The sequence below is a fragment of the Rhagoletis pomonella genome, unplaced genomic scaffold, assembly GCF_013731165.1.
Source record: "Rhagoletis pomonella isolate Grant_MI unplaced genomic scaffold, Rhpom_1.0 Rhpom_scaffold_00012, whole genome shotgun sequence".
In the NCBI taxonomy this organism is placed as follows: Eukaryota; Metazoa; Arthropoda; class Insecta; order Diptera; family Tephritidae; genus Rhagoletis; species Rhagoletis pomonella.
The window spans coordinates 7,902,377-7,915,756 of record NW_023458566.1 but is presented as its reverse complement, the minus strand read 5'-3'; the positions used below and the strand labels follow the sequence as shown (position 1 = coordinate 7,915,756).

Below are 13,380 nucleotides of genomic sequence, written 5' to 3'. Positions count from 1 at the left end.
GAATCTCGGAAAGATAAATAAATAAAGAAGGAAAAAAAGTCCCGAATAAATAAAAAAGGTCCCGAATAAATAAAAAAGGTCCCGAAGAAATAAAAAAAAGTGCCGAAGAAACAAAAAAAGTGACGAAGAAATAAAAACGTCCCGAAGGAATAAATAAAGTACCGAAAAAATAAAAAAGTTCTTAAAAATAAAAAAAAAATTCCAAAGTTCCTACCAGAATCTCGAAAAAATCTTTAAGAACTCAGAGAAAATCTTAAAGAGTACAGAAAAACCCGAAAATCCGAAGCATTTTATTGTCCATCCCTAAAATAAGAAAACCAAAAATTATCGATTATATTTTTTTTTCCTGAACCGTTTAATATATAGAAATCTACTGCTTTACTACTTGGCACCCTCGAAATACCTGAGGTATGTATTTAGCAATTCCTAAATACTCCCATTCCATTTACTTCACTATTCATTAGCAACTCCTAAATGCTATGGCTGAGTGGTTAGACCTGGGTTCGAAAGTTTTTTTTTTTTTTTTTAAAGCGGTCGCCCCTCGGCAGGCAACAGTAAACCTCTGAATATATTTCGACAATGAAAACGCTTCTCATAAAATCCATTTGCCGTTCGGAGCCGCCGTAAAACTCTAGAAAGCACTCTACAAATTTGGAGGAGAAGCTCGGCCAAACACTTGGCAAAATTGTAAGCACCAAAATACTAAATATTATGTACAAGTCGTATTTAGTATCCAAACATGTACTTTAAAGACAAGTATTTAAGTATGCCCATCACTGCTTTGAAGAGAGGTATCATCCAAAGATAAATTTTATTGATAGTAGTTCGGTATGTATTTCCTACAGGACAGTTTTAAGGAATGCGCGAGCCTCAAGATGTGTACACTCTTTGTGATTAATATTAGCCTACATATTTATGTTAAAATTTATACTTTATTCCAGCAAAGGCCACCACACTTTATTATTAAAAAATTTTTGCATTTTTTTCCCCTTTTAAATATATACATACAGTGGTGGAAAAATAAAGGGAGACGAATTTTAACAAATATTTCCTATTTTCCTTTGGTTTATGAAATATTAATTTTTTTTTATAAAAGTATAGTTCATTATCTAACAAAAACCATATAAATTCGAATTTGAAACTCGCGTTGATTTTTGATAATTTTTAAAATTTTTATAATTTTTGCACGAAGTTTGAAATTTGAATTTTTTTTTTGTTAGATTGTGAGCTATAAGTTTATAAAAAAATAATAAATATTAAATACACGATAGAAAAATAGGCAAAATTTGAAAAAATGACGAGTCCCTATTTATTTTTCCACCACGATATGTATGTATGTGAGTAAATATATATTTTTGAAACCATCATTTTTATGAAGAACAAAATTCTTTCACTGTGTGTAAATTGTGCAATTCTCCACCAGCGTATAAATATTTTGTCGCACATCCAAGCAGAAAAAGCTCCAATTGCCGCGTTCTTTGGCGGCTTAACTATACTACACGATTACCCACTTTTCTTTTTGCGTTGTGGTTCTATGGAAAAAATACGGACAAGTGCGTCAGTATATGCAGCAATTGAGCTCCCACCATGTCTTAGACTCGAATGCTCTTCATTTACTATTTATGTATGTTCAAGAATAAAAAATAAAAAGTTCAGGGAAAGCAAATAATCGGGGAGTTCTATTATTAGAGCATTTGAAGGCTTTTAATAACTGTAAAAAGAGGAATGGCACCAACAAGCTACCAACAGGTTACGTGAGCAAGAAACTTCATTTTCTTATGGCCACATCAAACAATTGTTTTATTTTTAAGGCAAAAAAAAGGTAAGACATATTTATGTACATATATTCACTGGCGGCAGATATAATAGACTCGTCGTACTTTTAAGAATTTTGGCTATATTTATTTAGTTTATTTTATGTTTCATATTTTTTTATAAAAGCCTAGATAGTCATGCAGCAAAACATCATACAAATCCGCTTTTCAAACTTTGAAAAAAAAAATTATAAAAATTCGACAAATTTTCACAAAATTTTCCAACTTTTTATTCAGAATTTTTAGAAAATTTTTTGGTATGCAGTTTTGTATTCTGAATAAAAGGTCTAAAAATTTGGTGAAAATTTGTCGAATTTACAGTTATCCACAAAATAATAGGAGTGCCGGTGTTAAAAATGTATATGGCTGCATAACTTTTTCGGAGCGCACGTAAGTGACGCGGTACAATAGCGGCACACAACACGGGACGCTAGCACAAAAATATGAAACAAAATTTTATTGCTGCGGTAGTTATTCTAGTGCAGCTTTGCTAGTTGATGGAGACACGTGTTATTGTTTTGCACATAAAAATAGGAGTGTTTAACATTTCTTAATAAAAATAACTTTCAACTTAAAAATATATTCACAAAATTTGAAAAGTAAGTAGAATGCATAACTTAGTAGCAATGCTAATTAATTATTGGTAATTTATGTATTGGGGTTTTCTTCCTAGTGGGCAGAGGAAAGCACTGTACAGAGGAAAAGCGAGTATTGATCAAAAGGCTAAGAAAACAAGGAAACACATACAAGGAAATACAGGTTATCGTAGGATGTTCTGCTCAAATGGTAGCAAATGCCTTAAATTTTAAAAATAAAAACGAAACTCGCGGACGAAAGCGCAAAACATCCATTGCAGATGATCGCAATATTATACGCCGGTGGAAAAGTAACCCATTTGCATCAACCAGAATCATCCGTGATGACCTTAATTTGACAGTTAGTACCGAAACTGTTCGTAGGCGTTTGGTCCAACACAAACTATTCGCAAGAAGTCCACGAAAAGTGCCCCTACTAACAAAGAAACACGTAAAAGCCCGTATACAATTTGCAAAAGAGCATGTGTCCTGGCCTGTGAATAAATGGCGAAACATATTGTGGTCAGACGAAAGCAAAATCGAATTATTTGGTAGTACAGGCTCTAGAAAGTATGTTCGGCGCCCACCTAACACGGAACATAATCCCCGATTTACAACAAAAACCGTCAAACATGGCGGCGCCAAAATAATGGCGTGGGGTAGCTTTTCATATAGAGGAGTTGGCCCAATTCATTTGATTGAAGGCATCATGGATCAAAGAGCATATGTAAAAATATTAGATGAGGTAATGTTACCTTATGCCACATGGAATATGCCATTGAAATGGGTATATCAACAGGATAATGATCCTAAACATACCAGCAAGTGCGCAAAGGAGTGGTTTAGGATCAAGGGGGTTGAAGTTATGCGTTGGCCTGCTCAGTCTCCTGACCTCAACCCCATAGAAAACCTGTGGACTGATATCAAAAAAAGTGTTGCTGAACGAAAACCAACCAATGCTGGAGATTTATGAAAGGTAGTAAGAGAGGCATGGAAAGGAATCCCATTAAAACGTTGCCAGGATCTCATAGACTCTATGCCACGGAGGTGTGAAGCAGTGTTAAAAAACCGAGGCTATTCAACGAAATATTAGTTTTAATTTAGTTTTGTCAAGCGCTGAAAGCATTTTAAATCAACATTTAAAAATTATCTCAAAATAGATACATTACTCCTATTTTTATGTGGAACTAATATTTGATTTTTTTTACTTAAATTGAGATCTTAATTTTTGTTTATTTTTGATTGAAATGTGTGGACTGTGGAAAGATAAATAAAACTTCTGCGATTTACTTTGTGTAAAAAAATTTCAAATAAAACCACTTTTTTATTGAGAATTGAACAATTCAAATTTTGAATGTTGGCACTCCTATTTTTTTGTGGACAACTGTATATAAAAAGTTTGAAAAGGGGATCTATATGGTGTAATGGAATAATAGCCAAAACTCTTCAAAGTAAGGCGAGTCTATTATTTCTGCCGCCACTGTAGGTACATACATACATATGTATGTATGCTTGATATAACATTTTTTTTTGCAGGAAATAACCGGTATAGATATGTATTTTTAAAGAATAATTAAAAAAAATGATTTTTCTCTCAAAGCTTTCCGGAATTTTCAGAAAGTTTTCGTGACTTGTGTTTTATTCCTGAAAAATCACTTTGTTTTTTTTTATAAATGCTAAAAATATACGCAAAAATTACAGACGGTTTGCCGTTAAAAAAAATATCACGCATGTGGTTATCAAGTCCGCTTGTTTCATGTCATAGCAACAACACTTACTTGATACATTTTTTTATAAATATTCAGTACAAATGTGACAAATGTTCTTTTTTTCTTGTCTTGTGTACTTCATTAAAATTAAATTGTTTCGCCATTGCTCAAATATATACATATGTATGTGCGCTGCGCGCCGGGCTTTCCAAATTAATTTGTTATTTATTTGTCAAAACTCGAGAGCTATAAAAATAAGCGCAGACGAAAAAAAAAAAATACCAAACAACTTTCGTTATATTGCATAGGCGGATAGAAATCAAACGAGTATGTGCAAGCGTTTCCCATCCTACATATAGTCAATAAAGCATTTTAATTAAAAAAATATACTTTTTTTTTAGCTCAAATTTTATTAATTTTTAATTTTTTCCCATTTACGATAACTCAGAAGCGAGAAAAAACGTACGTACATACGTATATGGTTAAGTGCAGTGAAAGAGGAGAGTGTAAGTATAATTTGTTTTGTGCTCTGCTTGTTCGCTACATTCACGTACTACCTAACCCATTTTACAAAATATATTCGTTTGCAATATGTACATATGTATGTATATAGTTGTTTACTATGAGAAACTGTGATTAATTGGATTAAAAAAAAAAAAAAAAATCGTACGAGTAAACAAACTAAAAACTACAATTTCATTCGTATTTTTGTTGGGACATAGTATGTAGAATAATCGACAAGCAAGCAACATTGTGTTGGCAGTATGATTGAGTGCCAATGAAAAATGCTGATAAAATGAAAGTAAATATCTAGAATACTCTTTACAGCCAAAACACTTCGATGCAAGCTACATACAAATGCATACATATTTATGTTGAATTTCAAAGTCGAATCAGCTAGGTATGTTTTGAGGCTCAAATTAGAGTCCGACCGATTCCAATTATTTTTCAAGTACCGATACCGATACCGATGCCGATTATTCGGTCGGACTCTAGCTCAAATGCTTCTTAAAATGTTCAGGCCAAACAATCTCTATTTGTTTCTACTTATAACCTTGGACTAGGGTACGTCGGCTGAGGCCGCCCTGCACACGATAAAACGACCGATAGAAGATTTCTATACATGCAGGTGACCAAATGGTCTCCGTACGAATAATCTTAACGCTTTCTCTTAAGCTGTTCAATTTTTCGAAACTACGGTCTACCTACCTTGGAACGTACTTTTTAACTAGTCATAAGGAGCTCTTAGGGGCCGACAGCAATGCTACGTTCTAGACCAACCGCGTTTTTCGCCGCAGTTACCATTCGTAGTGGTGGCACGAAAAAATCAGAAAAAAAAACTGAAATTTTATTAAAAAAAATATAAAAAATTGAAATTTTATAAAAAAAATGAAATTTTGTAAAAAAAATGTTCGCCAAAATTAATTTTTTTTTGTTCAGTTTTTAAGAAAATTGTGGTATGCATTTCAATCAGTAATCTAATTGGTCCAAAAATGATGTCAGAGTGCTCCATTTGGAATAACAAAAACAATAGCCCCAGTGGAGCTTCACGTCTGACAGTATAAAATTTCGAACAAACTGTTAGTGCCAGAATAAAATAAAACCCTTGGAGAACATCTTTAATTTGTGTCCCAAGTAGCGTATAATTAAATTTTCTGCCCAAATATGTTTACTGAACTTGTGTCAGTTTCTTGGAAGTTAAAAAAATTAGACCTTTTTTAATATTTATATACATATAATAAAAATGAAGACATAAGCATATTTAGCGCATGTAATATTAAAGAGGGAAAAATTACCAGCGCTATAAGTAATAAAATGTTGTACATTAAAACAAACAACAAAAAGAGAGTAAACACAATAGAAACCCAAAAATAGAAAGATATAATACAAGTAATGGGGAAAAATACGAAATACATATGTACATATAAGCACTCGGCTAATGATGATACTAAGTAAACAAACCGATTTCTCGCACAGACATATCAGGTCATGCGAAAAAAAACAGCGCAAGAGGTACCTTCTATCAAAACAAGCGCCACAATAAAGCATTTAAAAAAAAAACAACTAAAATGAACAAAAATAAAATAAAAAACATAAATAAATAAAAACGACGATTGTTGCCGTCGTGGCAGATACATACAACATGTGCATAGGCACACATTTTCAGAAGTACATAGTAAGTGTGTACACTAGGGCGGGTCAATTTGTATGGCAGATTTTTTCGACTTTAGGCGTATAGCATAGGACGGTTCTAAAATCAATAAGGAGTTTGCCGAATTGCGAAAATAGGCTTCATTTACTTAGCATTTTGCGGTAGTGCCGTAAAGAAGTGCTTAAATTTTGTATAAAAGCATCCTATAAGAGGTTTTTGGTATGAGGAATATATATTTTAGACCCATGATTTCTTCGACAAATTTGCTTAGAATTACACGTACAATCCTCCTATGCTATACGCCTATAGTAGAAAAAATCGACCCGCCCTAATGTACGCAGTACTAGTATCTATATATATATATGCATGTATTTGGAAAACGTGCCTTCTCGAAAGCAAACAAACAAAATCCAGAACTAACCAGCGAAACAGAGCAGCCTATATGCCACGAGGAGATTGTGTAGGGCAATGAAATAAAAAGTCGGGGGAAAAGAAAACCGATTACTGTACATATGTACGAAGTAGGTGATTGACGGATGCGAATACAAACGATTGGCGAACGAAGATAGAAACCAAGTCGCAATAAACAAAATTTGTGTAAAGCAGACAAAAATTTCCCATATAAAATACATACATACATATATGACCACAATAAATACTAAGTAAAAATAAGATAAAAATTTAAGTCAAACAAAGTCGTTGAGATATGGCATAAAACATTTTATGGCAACAAAGAAGCCGGCAACTAGCCGCAAAGCCACACGAATAAGAATATGAAAAAATAAAAATAACATTATCAAGTACACGTATCCCTTACATATGTACAAATGTACATACACACAACGATACATATGTATGTGTTTAGCCCAATCAAACAATCGTCCATTATGTACTTACATAGCTGCTGCCATTTCGTATTATCAATCGAGCGTTTACAATAACAAAATTTTTAACTAACATTGCGCTTTGAACAGTAAATAACATACAATACTATCACAGCATTTTTTTTTATTTTAATTTTTTTGCTTCTTATTGGACTTGGAAATTTATCACAATAAAATGCAAAGCAGCTTTAGAGGGGCATTAATGTCACGAGTCGTAAAGGGGACGTTCCGAAAAAATGCGATCGTCTTTACCACAATTGCTTATGTACGCTGCAAAAAATGCAACTATACAGTTTTTATCTACATATTTTTGTACCACCATCCCAAAAAAAAACCAAATTTTTCAAAACACAGGAAGCCATCAATATACTTACGAGACTAGGGCCTGACGTCAGATTTTTCTAAGAGGACTTCGAAATTTCATTTTTAAAAAAATCAGTGCAGTGTAGAATAACAATATCGGTACCAAATGAAAAAGAAAATTCTGTGGCAATTAAAAAAACTATCTTCTTTTTTTTCGGTTCACAAAAAAGGAAGAATAGGAATTGAGAATGTCGTTTTAAACAATTTTTTTATTCTACACTAATAAAGTTAGAAAGACGAAATTCGAGGATGTGCTCGTGTATATATTGGTCCTTTGGCTATGATTTTTCCAAAAATAAATATTGAAAATTTTCAAGTATAATCAAGGATAAAATTTTCAAAGCATATTTTCAATACCTTGTGCACAAAAAACAAAATTAATCTTTTCCAATTCTACAGAATTTTCACTTCTGTTTGTTACCCATAATTTTTTGAATTAGTCATATCTTTTTCTAAATTTGGTTCCTAGTTTCGCGAGTATATTTTCCTGAGTGTAAATTTTACTATCGCACGGCGTTATTCTATGGAATGAACTGTTCTCTTTTGTTCGAGCGTATTATATGAAGCGATCACAATTACACGCTTTCATAACCGAAAGGGTACGAAAAGCGATTAGGCGCTTGAAAAATTGTTACTTGATAAAATTCGATTCTGACATTTTTTAAAACCAGCTTTAGTGTTTTCGCACTACATTCATAGGTGTGTATATGTAGCTTACAGACTCGAAACCTATTTAACCGATTGATATCAAATTGATAGCATATTTTTGTTCCGATGTCTATTATGCAGAGCAAAAAACAAAAGCCTCCAGCAGGTGGCACCTGGAAATTTTAGTTTTCCTCGTAAGGAGAATCGTGCCTTTTTGTCGGATTGCCATTCAGTCCGCATTCTTTCAAACATGCTCCCACAACATTTCTCCCAATACTTTTGTCTAACGCAAATCCAAAGAGGTTTACAGAATTCTATAAAGACAAAGGAAAACTAACTTTACTAAATATTGGGAAGCGAAGACGTTATGTGAAAACTCTGGAAACCAAACACAGAAAACGACATACAATATTCCAAATTTCATTTCAATGATCTCCACATTTTTTCGGCCATGGTCAGTAGTGATAAAAATCATAAATTTTTTCCATGGTATCCCTAGAACTCCAGTTCTCTGCAGATATTGTGCGCGTTAGCATGCTCTAAAAATTTTTAGGCTTCTTTGAGAACTCATTGAACACTTTATTCTAAAAAATCACCGCGTAAAATAATAATTGAGCACTGCTTGGTATTGTCAGTTCCCACAAGAGACAGCTACAAACAAAGCAATAACACAATGTAAAAATGAACGACTGCACTTAGCCATTCCAATTTGCATCAATCGGAGAGTAAATGAAGAAACCCGTTACAACTTTAAGCTGGATTTAAATAAACATTTAAATTAAGCACTCTTGTAGCAAGGTATGTACCTACATTAGGATGCAGCGCGCTTTCTTTGTGTCCATCGGAATTATAAAATCTACTATATTTTGAGACTTCAGGCAAAATATTTTAGAAAAATATTCAGATTTGCGTGAGCTGTATCGATTTGAAAATGACTCCAAAAAATCGAGTCTTTTTATAAATAAAATTAGTTTTAAAAATATATATATATATATATATTTTTACTAAATCACCACAGATGATTACGAGTTCAAAGATCCGAGTCTGCATAAAAATGTTTAAAATTGTACCCATTAAGGGAATCAAAAAAGGAAGATTTTTTTAGGTATTTCTAATTTGGTCCAGCTCATGTATGTAAATCTTAACATTTTTCCGAAATATTTTGGTTGATGTCTTAAAATATAATAAACTCTATAATTCCGGTAGCAAATGCAACTATTTTTGGCAAGGCACCCTGATGTACATACATAAATACATACGTACATATATACATGATTGCATGATTTCACTGTGATCGTCACTGCACAATGAGAGAAAAATAATGGCGGCCGGCGGGTGTAAACGCAATGCAAATGAATGTAGATTATTTTTTGCTTTCACACATAATCAATTACTTTTAAATTTTAATCCGAATTCTTAATTATTGCATTTACAATGTAATAAATGTTTTAATACTTTTCTGATTGCGCTTTACTTTCGCACAGTTCAAGATGTGCAAGTATTGGTACACGTGCGCCCCTCTTGCCGTTGGCAATGCAATAAAAGACACGGGGCAATTTTTTCGGAATGAAATTGCGATTTATCAAATTTTAAATTGTACCAGTCGTACATACTATGTACATTAGAGTGACCCAAAAATGCACGTAAAAAAAGAAAGGTCGGTATTTTTATGCTCTCACCCCATAGGATTGTTCTAAATTGACAAATATATATCCTATTTTTTATTTTGAATTCTTAAAAATATTTAGAGGTCGCTCAAAGCGCTCAAAGTTTTCCATGTACATACCCAAACCAAAGTTCCCGAAATCTTAACGAAATCTTTAGTAGCATCTAATTTCTGTAACGATTTTTTTACGAATCTTCAAAGAAAATTATATGAAGTGGTTGACACGAACTCGTAAAGAGATTTCTGTACGAAAAATTAAGAAAATCACAAAACAGCATTATTTTCATGGCTTTACCGATTTTCTTCCGAAATTTCGTAAAAGAATTGAAGTGTTCACAGTTTAGTTTATTTTAGAAAATTCGGCAACAAATCGGATGAGATCTCTACGAATTCTTTTAAATTTCTCTACATTTCAGAATACTCTGAAGAAATTGTTTGCAGGGTACATATTTTATATGGGAAAAAACAACTTTTCGTAGAAATGGTATAGAATTTTTGAAAATCAATATTTTTCGATCGGAAAACTCTGTTTCTTTTCAGGAGATTCTCAGTAATAATATCCATTTGTTTATGTAACCTTTTTTTTTATAGAAACTATATTTTGCAGATCCGCCAAAAAACCCAGAAAATACAATGGCGGGACCAATAAAAAAAATCTTAAGTATTGGGTATTATTGGAAGTCTCCTGAAGAGAACAAAAGTTTTTCCATTGAAAAATATTGATTTTCCTCTATGCCATTTCTACGAAAAGTTGTTTTTCTCCCATAAAAAATACATGGAAAACTTTGAGCGTTTTGAGCGAGCTCTAATTTTTTTGATTTAAAAAAAAAAAATCGGGCACATTTTTTTCAATGTAGAACAATCTTAGGTGGCGAGAGCATTAAAATTCCTTCTTGACTTTAGGACCACCCTAATGTGCATATATTAATCTGCGCTTTTTTTAATCAATCGCTGTTTACGTACGGAGATATATACATTGTATGATTATTAGTCCATTTTTTTTTTGTTTTTTTGTTTGTGGGCACTCACCTTTCTCGCGCTTGCGTTTGCTCGATAACTTCTGCAGCTGACGTTGCTGCTGCTGCTGTTGATATTTACTCGACGCTGCTGCTGCCGCTGCGGAGGAGGATGAGGATGAATAGCGTATCGTTGACGCTTGCTGCTGCTGCTTCTTCGTCGAAGTAACAACACTTGTCTCGTTTAGGTTATTCACAAATTTGCTGCTGACGCCACAATTATCGCCGCCGTTGCTCTCTTTCAGCGGCTGGCGCTGATCCTGAAGCTGATCGCAATTACTATCTTCAATATAAATTACACTCTGTGCCGAATTGTGATCGCCGTTTGCGTTATCGTCGCTGCTGCTCTCTACTACAACCTCAGCAGTGTTGACTGTACTTTCACGGCTGTCAATGTATTGTTGTCGCTGCTGCTGCTGCTGCTGTTGTTGTTGTTGTTGTTGTTGTTGTTGTTGTTCTTGTTCAGCGTCAGCAAACCTACTTGGCGAGTGCTTTAAACGCGATGAGGATGGTTGATAGACAATTGTCGATGTGGCAACGGCAGAACTTTCCTGTTGGCGTTGTTGTCGCGATGTCTGCTTCTGCTGCTTTTGTTGTCTCTGTTGCGACTGATTGTCGTCGTGATAACGATGCGGACGCAAATATTGTTGTTGATAATGATGTTGCTGCACAAATGGCGATTGATGTTTGCGTTGTTGCTGCTCTCGTTCTCGTTCCTGTTCGTCGTCTTGCGCTGCTTGCAATCGCTCCTGATGCTGCTGTTGCAGCTGAGACTGCTGCTCGTATTGCTGTAGTACGCGCCGTTGTTCGCCCTCGTACTGTACGGGGCGACTGGAGTAGTCGAAATCGGACGCGTTCACAAGCGACGTTTTCATTTGTATTCGCTAACCCAATGCAATGCAAAAATTCTTTGCAATCTTAATGCAATACAATAAAATCGCCGCGTCTACTCGTCGTCGTCGTTATTGTTTTCAAAAATGTTGTTGGACGCGCCGTATCGCGTTCGTAACGAGTTGTAACAATTTGTGGTTGCTTTTGTTATTGTAGCCGTTGTCGAATTCAATTTCGACAAATGTCCTCGCAAGCGATTTTCACGTTTCGTCCTCACTGCCAAAGCTGGGGCAATTGGTGTTGCTGTTTTAGCTGTTGTTGTTGTTGTTGCCTGTCTACTCAGACATGTGTTGCTGTCAGCTGTCGTTGTATGTCCGTCGATTTGTAACGCTGCTGCAGCAACAGTTTCACGCGTCATTCGTATTATTTACGAGTTTTATTTTTTTATTTATTTTTTGATGCTATCGGCGCCTCCTTTTGATTTTATAGTTTCGCTCTGTTTTTTGTTCGCATTTCTTTTTTATTTTTAAATTTTATTTCTCAACTTGGTTGGAGTTTTTCATAACTGGTAATTAATAATTTTTTAATTTTGCTCTTAAGTTTGCTTATACAACTTAAGCTTGCGATTCAAATTTTTAAACCTCTATTTATGTCGTTTTATCCTGTGTAGTTAAGTTTTGCTAGTGCGTTTAAGATATTTTTTCCATTAAAATACTAAATTTATCCAATACAATTATTTTATTTACAGTTTGATTAACTGTTCACGTTTTTAACACTAAATTTGAAACCCAAGAAGTAGAACAACTGCAAAGATATGGAAAAAATTGAATTTTATTAATACCTAATTTCTTTGTTTGTTTTACAAGTATTTACAGTATTGATGAAAATATTGGGACAGGTAATAAGGAAATTATAGCTTCTATTTTTAAAACGAGTGCAACGATGCAGAGATGAATCTTGTAAACGTGCATGTATATGTATATACATTTATAGCTTTCACGGAACTTGTAATGCGAAATCGGCGAAAAAATCGCAAAAATCAACGATAATTCTGAGATGTCTGTGAATTATACGGTATGACGCAATAACACGAGAAAAAGGCTGTCGTAGCTTTATAACGGTTCTAGAGTTCTTGAAAAGAAAAAAAGTTCTGGATACTTTGACACAAAATTTATTTTTTTTAACTTTTTTTGAAAAAATGCCTTTTTCGGAGTAATTTTGCAGAACTTTTTTTTCCTTTTCAGGAACTTTAGTTGTATGTATATCTACTCAGAACAGTTTCAATTTTAATTTTTTTTAACATTTAACTTTTCCGACTTTTTCGAAAAAAATTTTTTTTCGGTGTAATCTTGTAGAACTTTTTTTCCTCTCCAGGAACTCTAGAACTATTAAAAAGCTATTCAGAACAGTTTTATTTTTTTTTTTTAAAGTAAGCTTTTTCGACTTTTTTGAAAAAAAAAGCCTTTTTCGGTGTAATTTTGCCGAACTGTTTTTCCTTTTCATGAACTCTATTGAAAAGCTGCTCAGAACAGTCTTAATTTTTATTTTAAATGTATTTCAAAAGAAAAAATAAGAAAAATTGGTTAGTAGTTTTAAAGAATTTTCTTTTTTCTGCAGTTTTAATTTTTATTTTTCCAAAAATGTATCGTTTTCGAAAAAAATGTTTTTTCGGCGAAATTTTGCAGAGCTTACTTTTTCCCTTTCAAGAACTATAGAACTACT

The 13,380-nt window shown here is 33.5% G+C and overlaps 1 protein-coding gene across 1 annotated transcript in view; it reads right to left on the bottom strand.

Annotated features, from left to right (window-relative positions):
• The window catches only part of LOC118747764 (homeodomain-interacting protein kinase 2), a gene marked incomplete at its 3' end in the record, with an annotated part of 159,952 nt that overhangs the window by 107,813 nt on the left and 38,759 nt on the right, over positions 1 to 13,380 (bottom strand). The window contains 1 exon segment of the mRNA XM_036481890.1: positions 10,841 to 12,462. Coding sequence (XP_036337783.1) covers positions 10,841 to 11,702 — 862 coding nt within the window.